General features: G+C 48.4%; 1 protein-coding gene across 8 annotated transcripts in view; it reads right to left on the minus strand.

Moving 5' to 3' along the window:
• TLE3 (TLE family member 3, transcriptional corepressor) overlaps positions 1–14,173 on the minus strand; it is a 50,458-nt gene that overhangs the window by 12,180 nt on the left and 24,105 nt on the right. For 4 of the 8 annotated variants that reach the window (XM_079953017.1, XM_079953019.1, XM_079953013.1 and 1 more), the window contains exons 7-12: positions 7,213–7,414; positions 6,046–6,062; positions 3,532–3,651; positions 3,166–3,216; positions 2,492–2,644; positions 945–1,077 (exon numbers count right to left, since the gene is read on the minus strand). In XM_079953017.1, coding sequence (XP_079809143.1) covers positions 945–1,077; positions 2,492–2,644; positions 3,166–3,216; positions 3,532–3,651; positions 6,046–6,062; positions 7,213–7,414 — 676 coding nt within the window. Of the gene's footprint in view, positions 1–944; positions 1,078–2,491; positions 2,645–3,165; positions 3,217–3,531; positions 3,652–6,045; positions 6,063–7,212; positions 7,418–14,173 lie in introns of all 8 variants that reach the window. The other 4 variants (XM_079953018.1, XM_079953014.1, XM_079953015.1 and 1 more) reach the window with 1 other exon arrangement.

Below are 14,173 nucleotides of genomic sequence, written 5' to 3' on the forward strand. Positions count from 1 at the left end.
CGAGACGGCCCTCTGCTTGGTTCCCTGTAGGTTCACAGCTTGCTGTGAGGGAAATGCCCAAAGGCCCTTGGAGCTGGACCTTAGTATCTGGGCTGGGCAATGGAAGTGGAGATGCTCCTTCAAGCCGTTTAGGGCTTTAAAGGCTATGCTCTGCTTCTGCAGCTGAACACAGTAATGCTTCTGAGTACCAGTTGCTGGAAACCAAAGGAGGGGGGAGTCCTCTTGTGCTCTGGTCCTGCTTGGGGGCTTCTCTCTGGGGTCTCTGGCCACTTTGAGAAGAGGATGCTGAACTAGATGGGCCACTGGCTCATTTATATCTCTCACCTTTCCAAGGTTATGTACATACTTCTCCCCCCCCCCCTTTTATCCTCACAACAGCCCTGTGAGGGAGGAGAGGCTGAGAGGCAGAGACTGGCCCTTGGTCACCCAATTACATTCATGGCCGGGTGGTAATTTGAACCTCAGTGCCTTAGGTCCTTGCTCAACAGTCTAACCACTACCCCACACTGGCTGGTGATTTGAACCTTGGTCTCCTAGATCAGAGCTTTCCAAAGTTTTCATGTTGGTGACACACTTTTCAGACATGCGTCTTTTCAGTTTTACTAACAAACCAGAGGTTAAACTAACCCCTTTCCAGGCCCTGGAGGAGCGTTGGGAGTGTTTGTGCCGTGACACACAGTTTAGAAAGCTCTGTCCTAGTCCTACATTCTAACCACTGGCCTGCACATTCTCTTCTGTGACAGGCTGCTCAGATTCGTAGACAGAGGGGTGGAAAGGTGGGTCAGACAAGCAGGAAGCTGGGAGTTCCCTGTCCATTCCACGCAAACGCTAAAACCTAAGCCCTCTCTAGGCCAGTCTTTTAGCACCAAACATTGCTTTGCCTTGGCAGAAGTGGCAAACACCCGAACCACACACACAACAACCCTGTGAGGGGAGCCACATACCTAAGGGATCCATTCCAGATGGCTTGCCTGGCATCGGCCGAAGGCCCGGGGTGGTGCTTGTCCCAGGCGTTGGGGCATCGTTCCTTGGAGTAGGAGTGTTGGACTTCAGTCCTGGGGTGGAAGATTTGTCGTTCTGGTGCAAAACAAGATTGGGGAAGATGGGTTGGCATCAGCAAGATCGATTCCACAAGTGCTTGTGGGGTCTCTTAGCAAACAAACAATTGGAGGTGGTTTTGGCTCAGTGGGAGTGCATCTGCTTTGCATGCAGAAGGTCCCAGATTCAACCCCCAACAGCATCTCTGGGTAGGGGCTGGGTGAGACCCCTCCCTGAAAAGCTGGAGGGCTGCTGCCCATCATTGCAGACAGCACTGAATGAGCTGGACCAATTGTTTGACTCAATGGTCTACCTCAAGAACCCAATTCTGAGATCTGCCTTCATTTGACATTTTGGCAAGTTTGGCTTTCTGCTTTCTTCCTATGAAGGATCCTGAAAAAAAGCCAGTCTTCTGCATTTGCTGAGATTCCCGAAATGAAGAAGACTCTCTGAGCAGAGCCACCAAATCTGAAACCTCAAATAACTCAAATCTATGATCAACCCCCTCCTCAGCTTACTCCAAGATGGGAGTTTTGAATTCTTCTAGTCAAATGTGGACTCTCCTATTTTTCTTCTTAGCAAGCATGGAAAATGTTGAACATTCGTTCTGGCTCTTGCTTCAATGCAGCTCTTCTCAAATGCCAAAGAGTTACCAAACATTACACATCAAAGCATGTTCCGATCAGTAAAGCATCTCCCTAGATCCTTTGGGTGGGGGTTCTGTGCCCAGCGCTCCCAACTATTGCCCCAAGGCAGGAATGTTCTTTGGTTCTCCAGCACACAGATGGGGAACAAAGGCCTAGACTGTTGACTTTAAACTGGCTCAAAACGAAAGCTGCTTTCTGGACCAATGATCTGCACAGCAAAAATGGTCCCATCCACAGCAATTATTACCAGGCCCTCTTCTATGTGATCAGGTCTATTGGATCGCTCCTGATCTCCACAGTCTGATTCATGCATTTATAGGTCACCTTTTCCTCCAAGGAGCTCAAGGTGGCAAACGTGTTTCTCCCCTGCCCCCCTCATTTAATCTCCTGAACAACCCTGTGAGGTGGGCTAGGCTGAGAAGCAGGGAATGGCCCAAGGTCACCCAGTGAGCTGAATGGCTGAGTGGGGTTTTGAACCCTGGTCTGTCCCAGTTCCTAGTTTCATAGAATTGTAGAAATGAAAGGGATCCTGAGGCTCATCTACTCCTGCAAAACAGGAATCTCAACATGCGGTCCCCCATCCAATTTGAAACCATGCCAGACCCTGCTTGGCTTTGCAAATGTGCTAGCAGTTTTATTGCTGCGCCACTAGGTTAAAGACTCTAATCACTACGCCAACACTGCCTTTCTCTACATTCACTCATAAGCCGGACTTCGGCTCCTCCAGGGAGAACCAGCCCCACAGGTCCACCTTCAGTAAGCATTCCCAAGAGGGCAGAGGCATCTTCTGCAAGGCCTTTACTTACATGGCCCAGGTCTTTAGTCTTGGAGGAAGGGGTGCTGCTGGATGAGGCCACCGAGGCAGGGCTGTTGGGGGCATCCTTCTTCAAGCCACGGGCTTTGTCGATCCCGTTCTCTGGAGGCGAGTGGGCAGGGCTCACCCGAGGCGTAGCAGGATCCTGGGGAGCGGGGAACACAAGGAGGCTGTTAGCAACAGGGGCACCGTGGAGTCCCTTTGCCAAAGTAGGAAGAAGGGGACTGCAAAACACCCTAACATAACACATTTACTCAGTATACTAAAACATATTTACATGTGTGTGAGAGAGACTTGCAAACTTATGAGACTTTACAGACTTATTCTGAGGCACATAGCAGCATAAAACAAATTGCTGCTGCTCTCACAGAAAAATTCGCTCTCTACAGCTGATAACAGACCTAACCGGGGGGGGGGGGATTGCCTACTGTGGTGACATCCTAGGGTTCTATACTGCATTCACTCTTTCCAGAGCATTTTGGATGCAGCACCCCCACAGTAAAGCCACTGGACGCCCACAGCTTCTGAATCAAGAGAAAAATCTCTTTATTCTTTTTCTACAGATTATGCACTTAAAAGAAGCCTGGCCAATCTGCTCCATCTCCATATAAGGTTAATGTGGACTCCTTGTTTCAGCCCGAGAGGCCAAAGGACCCTCTGTCGTACCTCATTGGAGACGTCCACCACCAAGTCATCACTCTTGTCACCATCGCTGTCCTGAAACAAGAAGCAGTGACTCAGTTGAAAGACAGAAAGCGCCTCCTCCTTAAAGCCTGCAAGGGCTGCCTAGGATGACACCCCCTCTGCCTACTGCGAAGTAGTGGATGAGTCATTATTATTAGTCCTGTGGCTACACTGCCCCTTGGCAAGATGACAGGTTTGCGCTTGGGGGGAAAATATGATGTGATTGTCACAGTTTGAGGTTTGTCCCATTATCATATGTGTTCTGCTGTCGTGAACCGCCCTGAGATCCATGGTCCTTGGCCAACACCAGGTCAGATGGAGAGCACCACAGGGGCCTTCAAGACTTACATATCGGCTCATGCTGTCCTTCTCCTCTGCTTTCCGCTTCTTGGAATCGATGCTGTAGTCGGTGGGATTCCTGTGCTTCTCGCTGGCTCTCAAACTCTCTGATGGGGAGATGGAGTTATTCTAGAACAGAAGGAGAAAAAGAAGAGAGGGTTATGCTGCCCACTTGCCTCTTAGTGCACCCCCTTGTTATTATCTCCCCCCGCCCTGCCTTGAGGTAGTACCACCCATTTTGGGAACCACTGCCCCAAACCATCCCAATGCAGAAGACCACAACAGCACACAGCCAGCTTGTGTGCACGTTTCAGGCACATTACTTAGAAACTGTGTACCAATCTTAAAAGTGAGAAGCGAGTTTGTTTCGATTTGTGGTCCCTCGTCCCCTTTCTAGATCTAGGACTTCCTAGTGCAGTTTTCCCCAGCTCAGTGTTACCTCCAGGTGTTCTGGACTACGAAACCCATCATCCCCAGCCACAGCATTGATGCCAAGGGCTGATGGGAGTTGTAGTTCCAAACACCTGGAGGATGCCGGTTTGGCAAAGGACATCCTGTCTCGCAGCCAAATAAATGCGCCTTTTTAAAGTTTTGCAAGTATGTGATGGCTTTATATGTTTTTATTGCTTTGAACTACTTTGATGTATATTTTTATGCAAATATTTTTATTAATTAATAATTGGGGGTGGGGGGAAGCTCAGGCTTAAACTTTACTGCCACTGCATGTCGCACACAGAACGCAATTCTGAAAACAGCTACTGGCCTCTTGGCATCTCCTGCCTCTGTAGCCAAAATTATAGGCATTTTGTTTCTCCACAGAACTCAACCCTCATCCCCCACCCCGCAAAAGCCTTTTGCTAAAGATAAAGTGACTCTAAGCCAGCCCCCACCCTCCCTTTCTTTCTCCTCTGAATGGGAGAAGCCCAGCAGTTCATGTTTCCCTCCTCGCATCCCCAATAAGCTGCTTTGGGGATCAACCAGCCGCCTTTTCTTCTCAGCCAGTCATGCTGAAAAGGCTCACGGTTCCCGAGGAAGAATCGCATTAGGGCCTCTGGAGGCACTGAGGCAGGCAGGCCGCCAATAAACTCCCCTCCTCAGAATACATCTATCTCGATATTTTTGCTGCTACAGCAGCAACCCAATTAGGAAATGTGAACAAAGAAACCTGGAGATGGATCTATGAGTGTCAAGGCCCTGCCCCCCTCACCCTAATTTGGCAAAAATGCTGCATCCCCCAGAAACTACCCCACCAGCCCCTTCATGAGAGCTTTCGGGAGAGGGGCTGCTGAGGACCATCTCCCCATGCCCACCAAGATGGCTCTGCCCTGTCATGGCGTCTGACACTCTGAGGGGCCGCTGGCGTCCCTCTGGACAGCCCTCGGATGGCAGGAAATCCATAAAAAGGGGGGAACTTTGCACCTCAGGGGCATCCCCTCCTCCAGTTAGAGCTGAGAGGTGGAGAATAGCTACAAAGACCCCTTCCTCACCCTTCCTCATTTTCAAAGGTTGATGATAATGAGGGTTTGGGCCACTTTGTTCCTGCTCTCCTCACAGCCTCTCTTTCAACACAGAAAGAGTAAGCAGAGCCCTCATAACTGTAGCTGGAAGCTGAGCCCCATCAAGGACCATTAATGTCCAGATGGATGGTGACGAGGGAGCAGGGCGGGGGGCCGCTGTCCTCGAGAAGCTTAGTTAGCTGCCTGACCTTCCACGTCCCTGCCTCACACAACGTAATCACCCAAGTCCTTCCCAAAAGATTAGATGACCCAAGATAATGGAACAGCTACCAGCAATGAAATTGCTTCCTAATCGCTGAGGGGGCTTCTCGCTTCACTCCCCCCCCCCCAATCCCCCAGGTCATCAGCTCAGACTGAACAGCTCTTGTTGGCAACGGTTGAGACAATCTCAACAACAGCCAAATGGTTAGAAGAAGCTGTAGAGAAGTCATATTAAATCAGTGGTTTCACCTCCAGGGAATCCCACCACTACCCAGGAGGCAATATTGCCGTCTATGGGCAACCTTTGCCAAACTGGTGCCCTCCAAGTGTTCTGGACCACAGCTCCCTCCAGTAGGGATCTCAGATGTTGGGGGTGATAGGAGCTGGGGTCCATAACACCTAGAGGAAACCACGCTGGCAAAAGTGGCTGCCAACCTAGCTGAATCCAAGGATCTCAAGACCATCCAAGTGGCAAGGAAAGTCTAAGCAGAGTGGAATCCAAGGAAAACAGTGGCAGAACCAAAGCTCAGGGGTACAGCAGCTGCCTCGCCTGCAGAAGGCGTGAAGTTCAATGTTCAATGGTGTCTCCGGATAAGGCTGAGAATGTCCCCTGCCTGAATCCCACGACAGCCCAGCCCAGATATTCCTGACTCTGGAATGGAGAAACCTTTTTTCTGGGGAGTTGAAGTTTCTAAAACAGTGACATTTGATGGCAGGAGAGCCCGAGCCCAAGGAACGGCAAAACTCATCAAGCGTTCAATACAAAGATGGTGTGATGTCCAGAGGGGAAGGAAAGGGGACTTACTGCGCTGGCGTCCCGATCTTCCAGGAATGAAGGCCGAGTTGGCACAGAGGTCGGAGGCAGCCGAGTTGAAAGGGAGCACGAAAAGAGTGGGTGGGGAAGGCAGGGGGAAAGAGAAAAAGTCTTAAAATAGAACATCAATCCAACTGTTCCTTTGCACGTAGCGATCTCTGGTCTGGCTTGATAAAAAGCCCCGCTGGCCTTTTCATCTTTGTTCTCTGGAAGGAATCTTGGCCCAGACGGCAGCAACCCTCTCGGCTCCTTTTATTTTATTTTTTGGCAAACAATTACTGGGCCAAACAAGCAGCACCACACAAGGGGGGGGGGAATGGAACAGACACACAAAGAGGAAAAAGGGCAACTAAAAAATAAATAACTGCAAAATGGTTTGTTGACACGTTTCTTTCCAAATCTGGAGGAAGAAACCCATTTCCTTCCCATGTTGGTCCTTAGACAGAGAGATTTCTCTGACAACTAACTGGACGGCTGTTTTCTGTCAAGGGAAGAAGGCTGGGAAAGCCCTTTTGCTGGTGGAAGAGATCCACAGGTCCTTTGGGGGGGTGTAGGAATTTCACTAGTCTGGGAATGGATTGATACATTGGTGGAGAACTTCAGTCCCAGAGTGGCCCTCAATGCATTTCTATCTGGCCCCCAGTCACACTTTCCCCAGGCCCTTTCCTGTCCCCTGCCTCAAGTGCATTTTCCCGCCTCAAGAGGATGGAGCTGTGGGCATGTAGAAACATCTGCCTTTTGTTTGGTTGGGCCACGGGCACAAAAAAAGCCACACCCAATTACTCTGCCCTCTGTTGCCTCTGGCTGCCTGCGAGAAGACGCTGCCCCTGAACTGATAAAGAGTCCCTCCCCCTGGATTAAGGCAAAAACATTTTGGGGAAACCTACATTAATGCCACCCCCCTGCGTTTCCCAGACTGCATATGCCCACACAATACATTTAAAGCACAGGGCTCCCCCTAAAGAATTCTGGGAACTGTAGTTCTCCAAGGGTGCTGGGGACCGTAGCTCTGACAAGGTTAAACTACAGTTCCCAGGATTCTTTGGGGGAGGGGAAGCCATGTGCTTTGAATGGATGGTGCATCCTTCCTAAATGGAAATTACATCCACAACCCACTTTTGAAGCAGGGGTTCAGAGGCCCGCCTGCCCTTTCCTCACCTCGGTGGTCCAGGTCGTGGTGGTTCTTCTCATCTTTCACCGTCAGGTGGGCTTGGCTCCCCAGTGCCCCGAGAGCCAGGAGCCCCGAGCTGCTCCCCGTGACCGGTGGGATCCCAGGTGGCGGCAGGCCCGAGGGGTGGGGTGGGAGCTGAACAGGGGGGCCATGGGCCGCATGGGAGAGGTGCTGGGCCTGGAGCTGCTGCTGCTGCAATAAAGCCAATGGTAAGAAGCGCTGCGACGAGACCTGGTGTATCACGCTCACAAAAACCAAATCAAATCCAGATGGTCAAATTGCATTGACGAAAAAGGAAGGAAGGAAAACTGGAGCTTGAAAGGACGGTGGCTGCAAGGCTGGGAAAAGGTTAGTACTTCAAGCCTTCATGCAGGAAAAAAATAAATACAAAGTTGTAAAAAGCTGCTTATGTACTTTTGGGCATCACACCCATAATTCTAGATACAACTGAGTTTACATTGTGTGTTTTTTAAAGGCGAAACAGTATAAAGGTTATGCACTTTGATACGTGCTAAGGATAAGCATTTATTGCCTTGAGTTTTACTGACAGTACTTAAAAGCTCTGCAGTCTGGAATTCTGAGATTTGAATGGCAAACCTGGGCCAGGTTTATTTTTTGCTTTAGGCCTGGGGAATCAAACCTAAAATGAAACATTAAGCAAGTGAAAGTGTAGGCTGCAGTGAAGGGAGGGGGAGGAGAGAGAAAGACAGAGAGAGAGACTTTCTACAAGAACTGCAAACCAATCAAAAGAAGAAGAAAAATGCAGGCAAGATTAGGAACATAAGAGGAGACTGCTGGATCACTCAAATGGCTCATCCAGTTCAGTTTTCTCTTCTCATAGTGGCCGACCAAATGCCTGTGGGAAACCCTCATGCAGACCCCTCTCCCCTCCTGTGGCTTCTAGCAACTGGTATTCAGAAGCACAGAATAGCCACTGGTTTTTGTTTTGTTGCCAGGGACCTTGAAAGGATTTAGCATCCTGAAAGGCAGGATGATGGTGATGGTGGTGGTGGTGGTAATATCAAGGTATGCAAACTTTCCCAATCCTAGCCAAGGCCAAAACAGCACCAATAGCATTTGCCTTCCTGCCAGAGCATTGGAAAACCTGAAGCTTGCGCCTGTCCTTAGTTAATGATCCCCTCCTTTCCTCTAGGAGAGTCTTTGTCAACTTGCTGCCTACCTCCAGGTGTTTTTCCACTGCCACTCCCATCAAACCCAGCCAGGCACTGGGGGAACAGGTCATGCTCAATGCCAGGTAGTTAAGCACACTCACTTGGGGCTCACAATCAGGGTGGCAAGAAAAGGGAGCACTTTGCAGTGCTTCAGTGTGTGTTAGCAGGAGTAGGGGGGAAGCTACTTCCATTGTAAAAAATGAAGGGGTGATAGCTCCCCCACCATTAGTTGCACATAACCGTGTGGTCTTGTATGGCATTATTTGTCAGTATGCATTTTATATTAATTTACTTATGGACAGATTAATTTTTTGGGGGGTTATTAACTGCAGTAATATTAAACTTTCTCTCTTTTTTAGGAATCCAATCTTACTTATTTCACAAAATTTATACAGCACTGGATTGCAAAAAAATAAAACCCTCAAAGTGGTTTGCAAAAAAAGATAAACAGTGTTATCAATAAAAAGAATCACCAACCATAATTTAAGATATCCAAAAGGTTAAAATAACAACAAACTAAAAACAGATTAAAACTCGCATCAACTTTCTCAACATCTGGGTAGGCTTGCCTTTAAAAAAATGTTTTTAGGAGGTGCCCAAAACAGTACAGTGAAGGTGTTTGCCTGATATCAGTATCTTGTGTGTTTGGCAAACCTGCACAAGTTGAAACAAACAACACGAGCAAAAGTGTGATATGCACACATGCATTTTCACCAGAGGTTTTTAATCAGAGGTTGGCTGGCCATCTGCCAGAGATTCTTTAGGTGTGATTCCTGCACTGCAGGGGGTTGGACTAGATGACCCTCAGGGGCCCCTTCCAACTCTTACCATTTTTCAAAAATAGAAACAAACCAAGGAATAAGTGTGCAAGTGATCTCATGACGGCTGCCTGAAGCTAGGAACCTCTTGGTGTCCTGTCCCTTCGGCCTCCCAAGTTCATCTCAGCGGATTACACAAGATCACTTAACAGGGATCAGTTACCTCTATAGCACAGCACAGGCTCACCGGCAGGGCAAAGGGGAGAGGGAGAGGGGTGTGCGTTAAAGAGAATGTGCCAGATCCTTTTCATTTGCTATGGGTCAAAGTGGGGTTCCTGGGGAGCAAGGAGGTTAAATGATGCAGGGCAAGTTGAAAGCCTGGAAATTCTCCCTCCCTTTCAGTTTTGCCCTGATCTGGGTGGAAGGCTGGCTTCACACCCATGGCTTGCAAGTTCGTAAAGCCAACTTGGGTGGTGGGTAGGGAGCACTTATCTCAATATCACGGGGATACAAAAGGATGCCATAAGTTCAGTGTGCAGGGAAGAATTACTGTTAGGATATGAGAGGTTACGGCCACCATATAAGGACGTCTGGGCAGCTGAATATCTTGGTATGTAGAGTGGTTTTAATTGGATTATGTACATCCTGCTTCATGGCTTTGTTAACCGATTTAATGGTTCACCACTTGCATTAAATTTAGTCAAGTCTTCTAATCATTTCCAGAGCTACAAAGTGAATCCAGGGCTCGGTTTCAGAGGCTTGAAGCAAGGCAGGGGTGGGGAGGGACAGAAAGTCAACCACTTTGAGGTTTCTCTATAATCAAGTGGCGTATAAATTTTATGAAACACACAGCAAACAAACAAATAAATGATTGTGCCCTGGGTGCACAAGGCGACTGGGCGAGGCGGAGGAGGGGGAGAGCCAAACATGTGGTCTTGTTGCGCATTACTCTAATGCTTCTGCCTTATGTGTTCTTTCTTCCAAAAAGGTGCAACGCTAGACGCAGGGACTGGTTGTTTAGTTGTTAGTTGTTTAGTTGTGTCCGACTCTTCGTGACCCCATGGACCAGAGCACGCCAGGCACTCCTGCTTCCACTGCCTCCCACAGTTTGGTCAAACTCATGCTGGTAGCTTCAAGAACACTGTCCAACCATCTTGTCCTCTGTCGTCCCCTTCTCCTTGTGCCCTCAATCTTTCCCAACATCAGGGTCTTTTGCAGGGAGTCTTCTCTTCTCATGAGGTGGCCAAAGTATTGGAGCCTCAGCTTCAGGATCTGTCCTTCCAGTGAGCACTCAGGGCTGATTTCCTTAAGAATGGATAGGTTTGATCTTCTTGCAGTCCATGGGACTCTCAAGAGTCTCCTCCAGCACCATAATTCAAAAGCATCAATTTTTCAGCGATCAGCTTTCTTGATGGTCCAGCTCTCACTTCCATACATCACTACTGGGAAAACCATAGCTTTAACTATATGGGCCTTTGTTGGCAAGGTGATGTCTCTGCTTTTTAAGATGCTGTCTAGGTTTGTCATTGCTTTTCTCCCAAGAAGCAGACGTCTTTTAATTTCGTGACTGCTGTCACCATCTGCAGTGATCATGGAGTCCAAGAAAGTAAAATCTCTCACTGCCTCCACTTCTTCCCCTTCAATTTGCCAGGAGGTGATGGGCCCAGTGGCCCCCTCATGGATCACTGCCTTGCCGTGGCAAAGGGGCTTGAATAACTCAGAGAAGCTATGAGCTATGCCGTGCAGGGCCACCCAAGATGGACAGGTCATAGTGGAGAGTTTTGACCAAACGTGATCCACCTGGAGCAGGAACCGGCAAGCCACTCCAGTGTCCTTGCCAAGAAAACTCCTTGGACAAAGGAGACACAGTACCCGCCTCTATTGTTCTCCCTTGGCTTGTTCCTTCCAGAAACACGGAAGTTGGGGGGATACATCTTTTCTTGGGTGCTGCAAGAGACACATTCTCAGACTGATGCACCAGACAGGCCTCCATAGGAGATGTACCGCAAGCTAAGTGGCAGAACATGTGCCTGGCACGCAGAAAGGCCCAGATTCAATTCCCGATGGCATCGCCAAGAAGGACTGGGAGAGTCTCCCTGAGAGTCACGGCCAGTCAGCGCAGACAACACTAAGCCAGATGGACCAAGGACCTGACTTGTTACATGGCAGTTCCCAGTGTTATCAAGAGAGCGCTGCTTCAGTCTGCAACAAGGGATAGAAGATAATCCAGGAAGTCTCTCTTGAGACTCCAAAAAGGCTCAAGGCATTTCAAGTGTTATAGTTAAGAACCTAAAAAGAGCCTACAGGATCAGGCATATGGCCCATCTGGTCCAGCATCATCTTCTCACAGTGGCCAACCAGATGCCTGGAGGAAACCAGCAAGCAGGATTCGAGCACAAGAGCCCTCTCCCCTCCTGTGGTTTCCAGAAACTGGTATTCAGAAGCATTGCTTCCTCCAACTATGGCAGCAGAGCAGAGCCATCATGGCTAGTAGGTCTGTCTGAACAAAAATGTCTTTAGCAGGCACCAAAGAGTGTACAGTGAAGGCACCTGCCGGATATCAATAAACAGGGAATAAGCATAAATCACTCCATGTATGAGATAAGCCAACAAGTGCAAGGTCAGCCAAGGCAATTGCTATATTAACGGCCCAAGCCTAACTATAGGTGATAAAGGCATGTCAGCTCATGTATCTTGTGCTGTGTGTCAAGGTCAGTCTTGAGAAGTGAGTTCGAGTCTGTACAATGTCTTGAATTGTTGCAGCAACAGAAATACTTAATGTTCTGTATCTGCAAAGCCTACAAGCTATATGTATTTATCAACATCCAGAACTGTGTTACTGAAGCCTTATCTTCTGCAGCAATAAACTATTTTGGACTTTAAGCTGCCTCTGTGGACAACTGCCACTACGTAAGATTCCCAACAGTTAAGGGCTTTATAATATAATAATAACACCCTGAACTTGGACGGTAGCAAATTGGCAACCAAGACAGATCTCTAAGCAGAAGTATAATATGCTGACAAGGCCCCCACTCCTGTCAGCCATACATATATTTGAAATTTTGCCTCCTCTTCTCTCTCTTATCCTCACCACCACCTCAGTCTCCTGGGTAAGAGTCATTTCTTGGTTGGTCCTCAGTATATGTGAAAGCAAGCTACATTTCCGCCTAAGCCAAGCGCAACCTTGTCAGCCTTCTGAGTCAGAGAGAGAGATCCACAGGAGCACAATAATTCCTGCTTTGGAGAAATCTGTCAGGTGGGCCATTATCAGCTCTCAGAGCTGAGAGAGGCTTGCACTCCATCTCATCTAGGAAGCAATTACCTGCTGGAGGAGGGTGGGGGTGGGGTGGGGGGTTCAGAGGCCTCCATTGTTTACCTAAATTGAATTCCAATATCTGCCTCTGGCTGCTGTGACCTGCCTTGCAGCCTCTGAAAAGAGGAGCCCATTCAGGCACAGAGCAGTGTCTCCCCCCCCACCCCATTTCACACTCTTCCCCCACACCAAGCAGCAAAGCCCCCCAAACAGCATTCACAAGATCCATTTAAAGGACTATAATGTCCCTTCAAACACTCATGGGCTTCCCCCCAAATAATTATGGGAGATGTAGTTCATTAATGGTGCTGAGAGTTGTTAGGAGACCCCTATTCCCTCCACAGAGCTACAATTCCCAGAGTTCCCTGGGAAGGAAGGATTAATTCTCAAAACACACAGTAGCCCTGTGAGGAGCATGTGTGTCTCCTAACAATACTCAGCACCCTTAACTACAACTCCCAGGATTTTTTTGGGGGAGGAAATGTTCCACAAACATGGGGATATCAATGAGAAGGGCCATGACATTCTCTCATCACCACCCTTGGGGTATCTCAAGTGTGGCACCCAGAGAAGGGTCTCAGATTAAGACGATGAGATCTGGGAAAGCTCATGCAGTCCAAGATCTATAAAAACAGAGCTATTTTTCTAGAAAAAGAGGTGCTGGAACTCACTATAAATGCCTCCCTTGTTCGTTTATAATAGTAATGGTGCCCACCTGAGAGGTGCCCGTTCCGGCAAGCTCCGACTGAAAAAACAACAATGTGGCCAAGGTATGAGGGTCCTGGACCCTCTTAAGACTTCATAGGTGTAAGAACAATCTGGCAGCCAGTACAGTCAGGACATAACTGGCAACATATGTTTGGACTTTCTGGCCACCGTTGAGAATCTGGCTGCCAACAAGCACAAGCAGCTGTTTCCAAACAGTCTTCAAGGGCAGCCCAGCGTTTAACACTTTGTAGTAATCTAACGTAGACCTGACAGGCCTCTCTGTATGAAGAGGTCTCAAGGTATTTGGAGACTAGGGCAGTTGCACCAACTGCAAGGCACCCAGAGGGGTAGCGAAGTGGGCCCCACCCACCACGAACGAAGCAATAAGCCCATTCAAAGTGTTTCCATATGTCATCACATTCCTTTGTCTGCAATGAATGGGGAAAGCTTTGATCTGTACATTAAAGTTCCTCCGCTCCAAAATACAGTCCCCCCCCCCCAAAGGAGTCCTTTGCAGAGCAAAACAGTCTTGTCACTGTTGCAAGAAGTCTATTTCCATGGGCCATTATAACCATGCAGGAAGAAGAGAGAGACAGAGAGAGAAAATATGCATGGAAACAAGGAATTTGTTAAGGGGCAGAGGGATTGGGGGGGTTGAATCTGGTGTCATAGCAAGGCTGCTTTTTGACCCAAGGGTTCATCTACCTTCATTTTTACAAGCAAACATGAGAGAAAACAAACACGTAAAATTCCAAATACTACCATTCAGTCAGAAGAACTACAGCAGAAAAACAAACAGGAAAGAGTTCCAGGTCATGTCATGTTAGCAACATCAACAGGAACAAGAAGGTAAGTAACTAAAACATCCATTATTGAGGGAGGGACTCAGATGAACAAAGGCAAAGCCCTGGCTTCCCTGTGACCTAAACTCAAGGGGATTCTTCTTGCCCTGACTCGGCATCATTGGCAGCTAACACGGGACTCTATTTTGAACCAC

The sequence above is a fragment of the Podarcis cretensis genome (assembly GCF_951804945.1).
Source record: "Podarcis cretensis genome assembly, chromosome: 14".
Classification (NCBI taxonomy): Eukaryota; Metazoa; Chordata; class Lepidosauria; order Squamata; family Lacertidae; genus Podarcis; species Podarcis cretensis.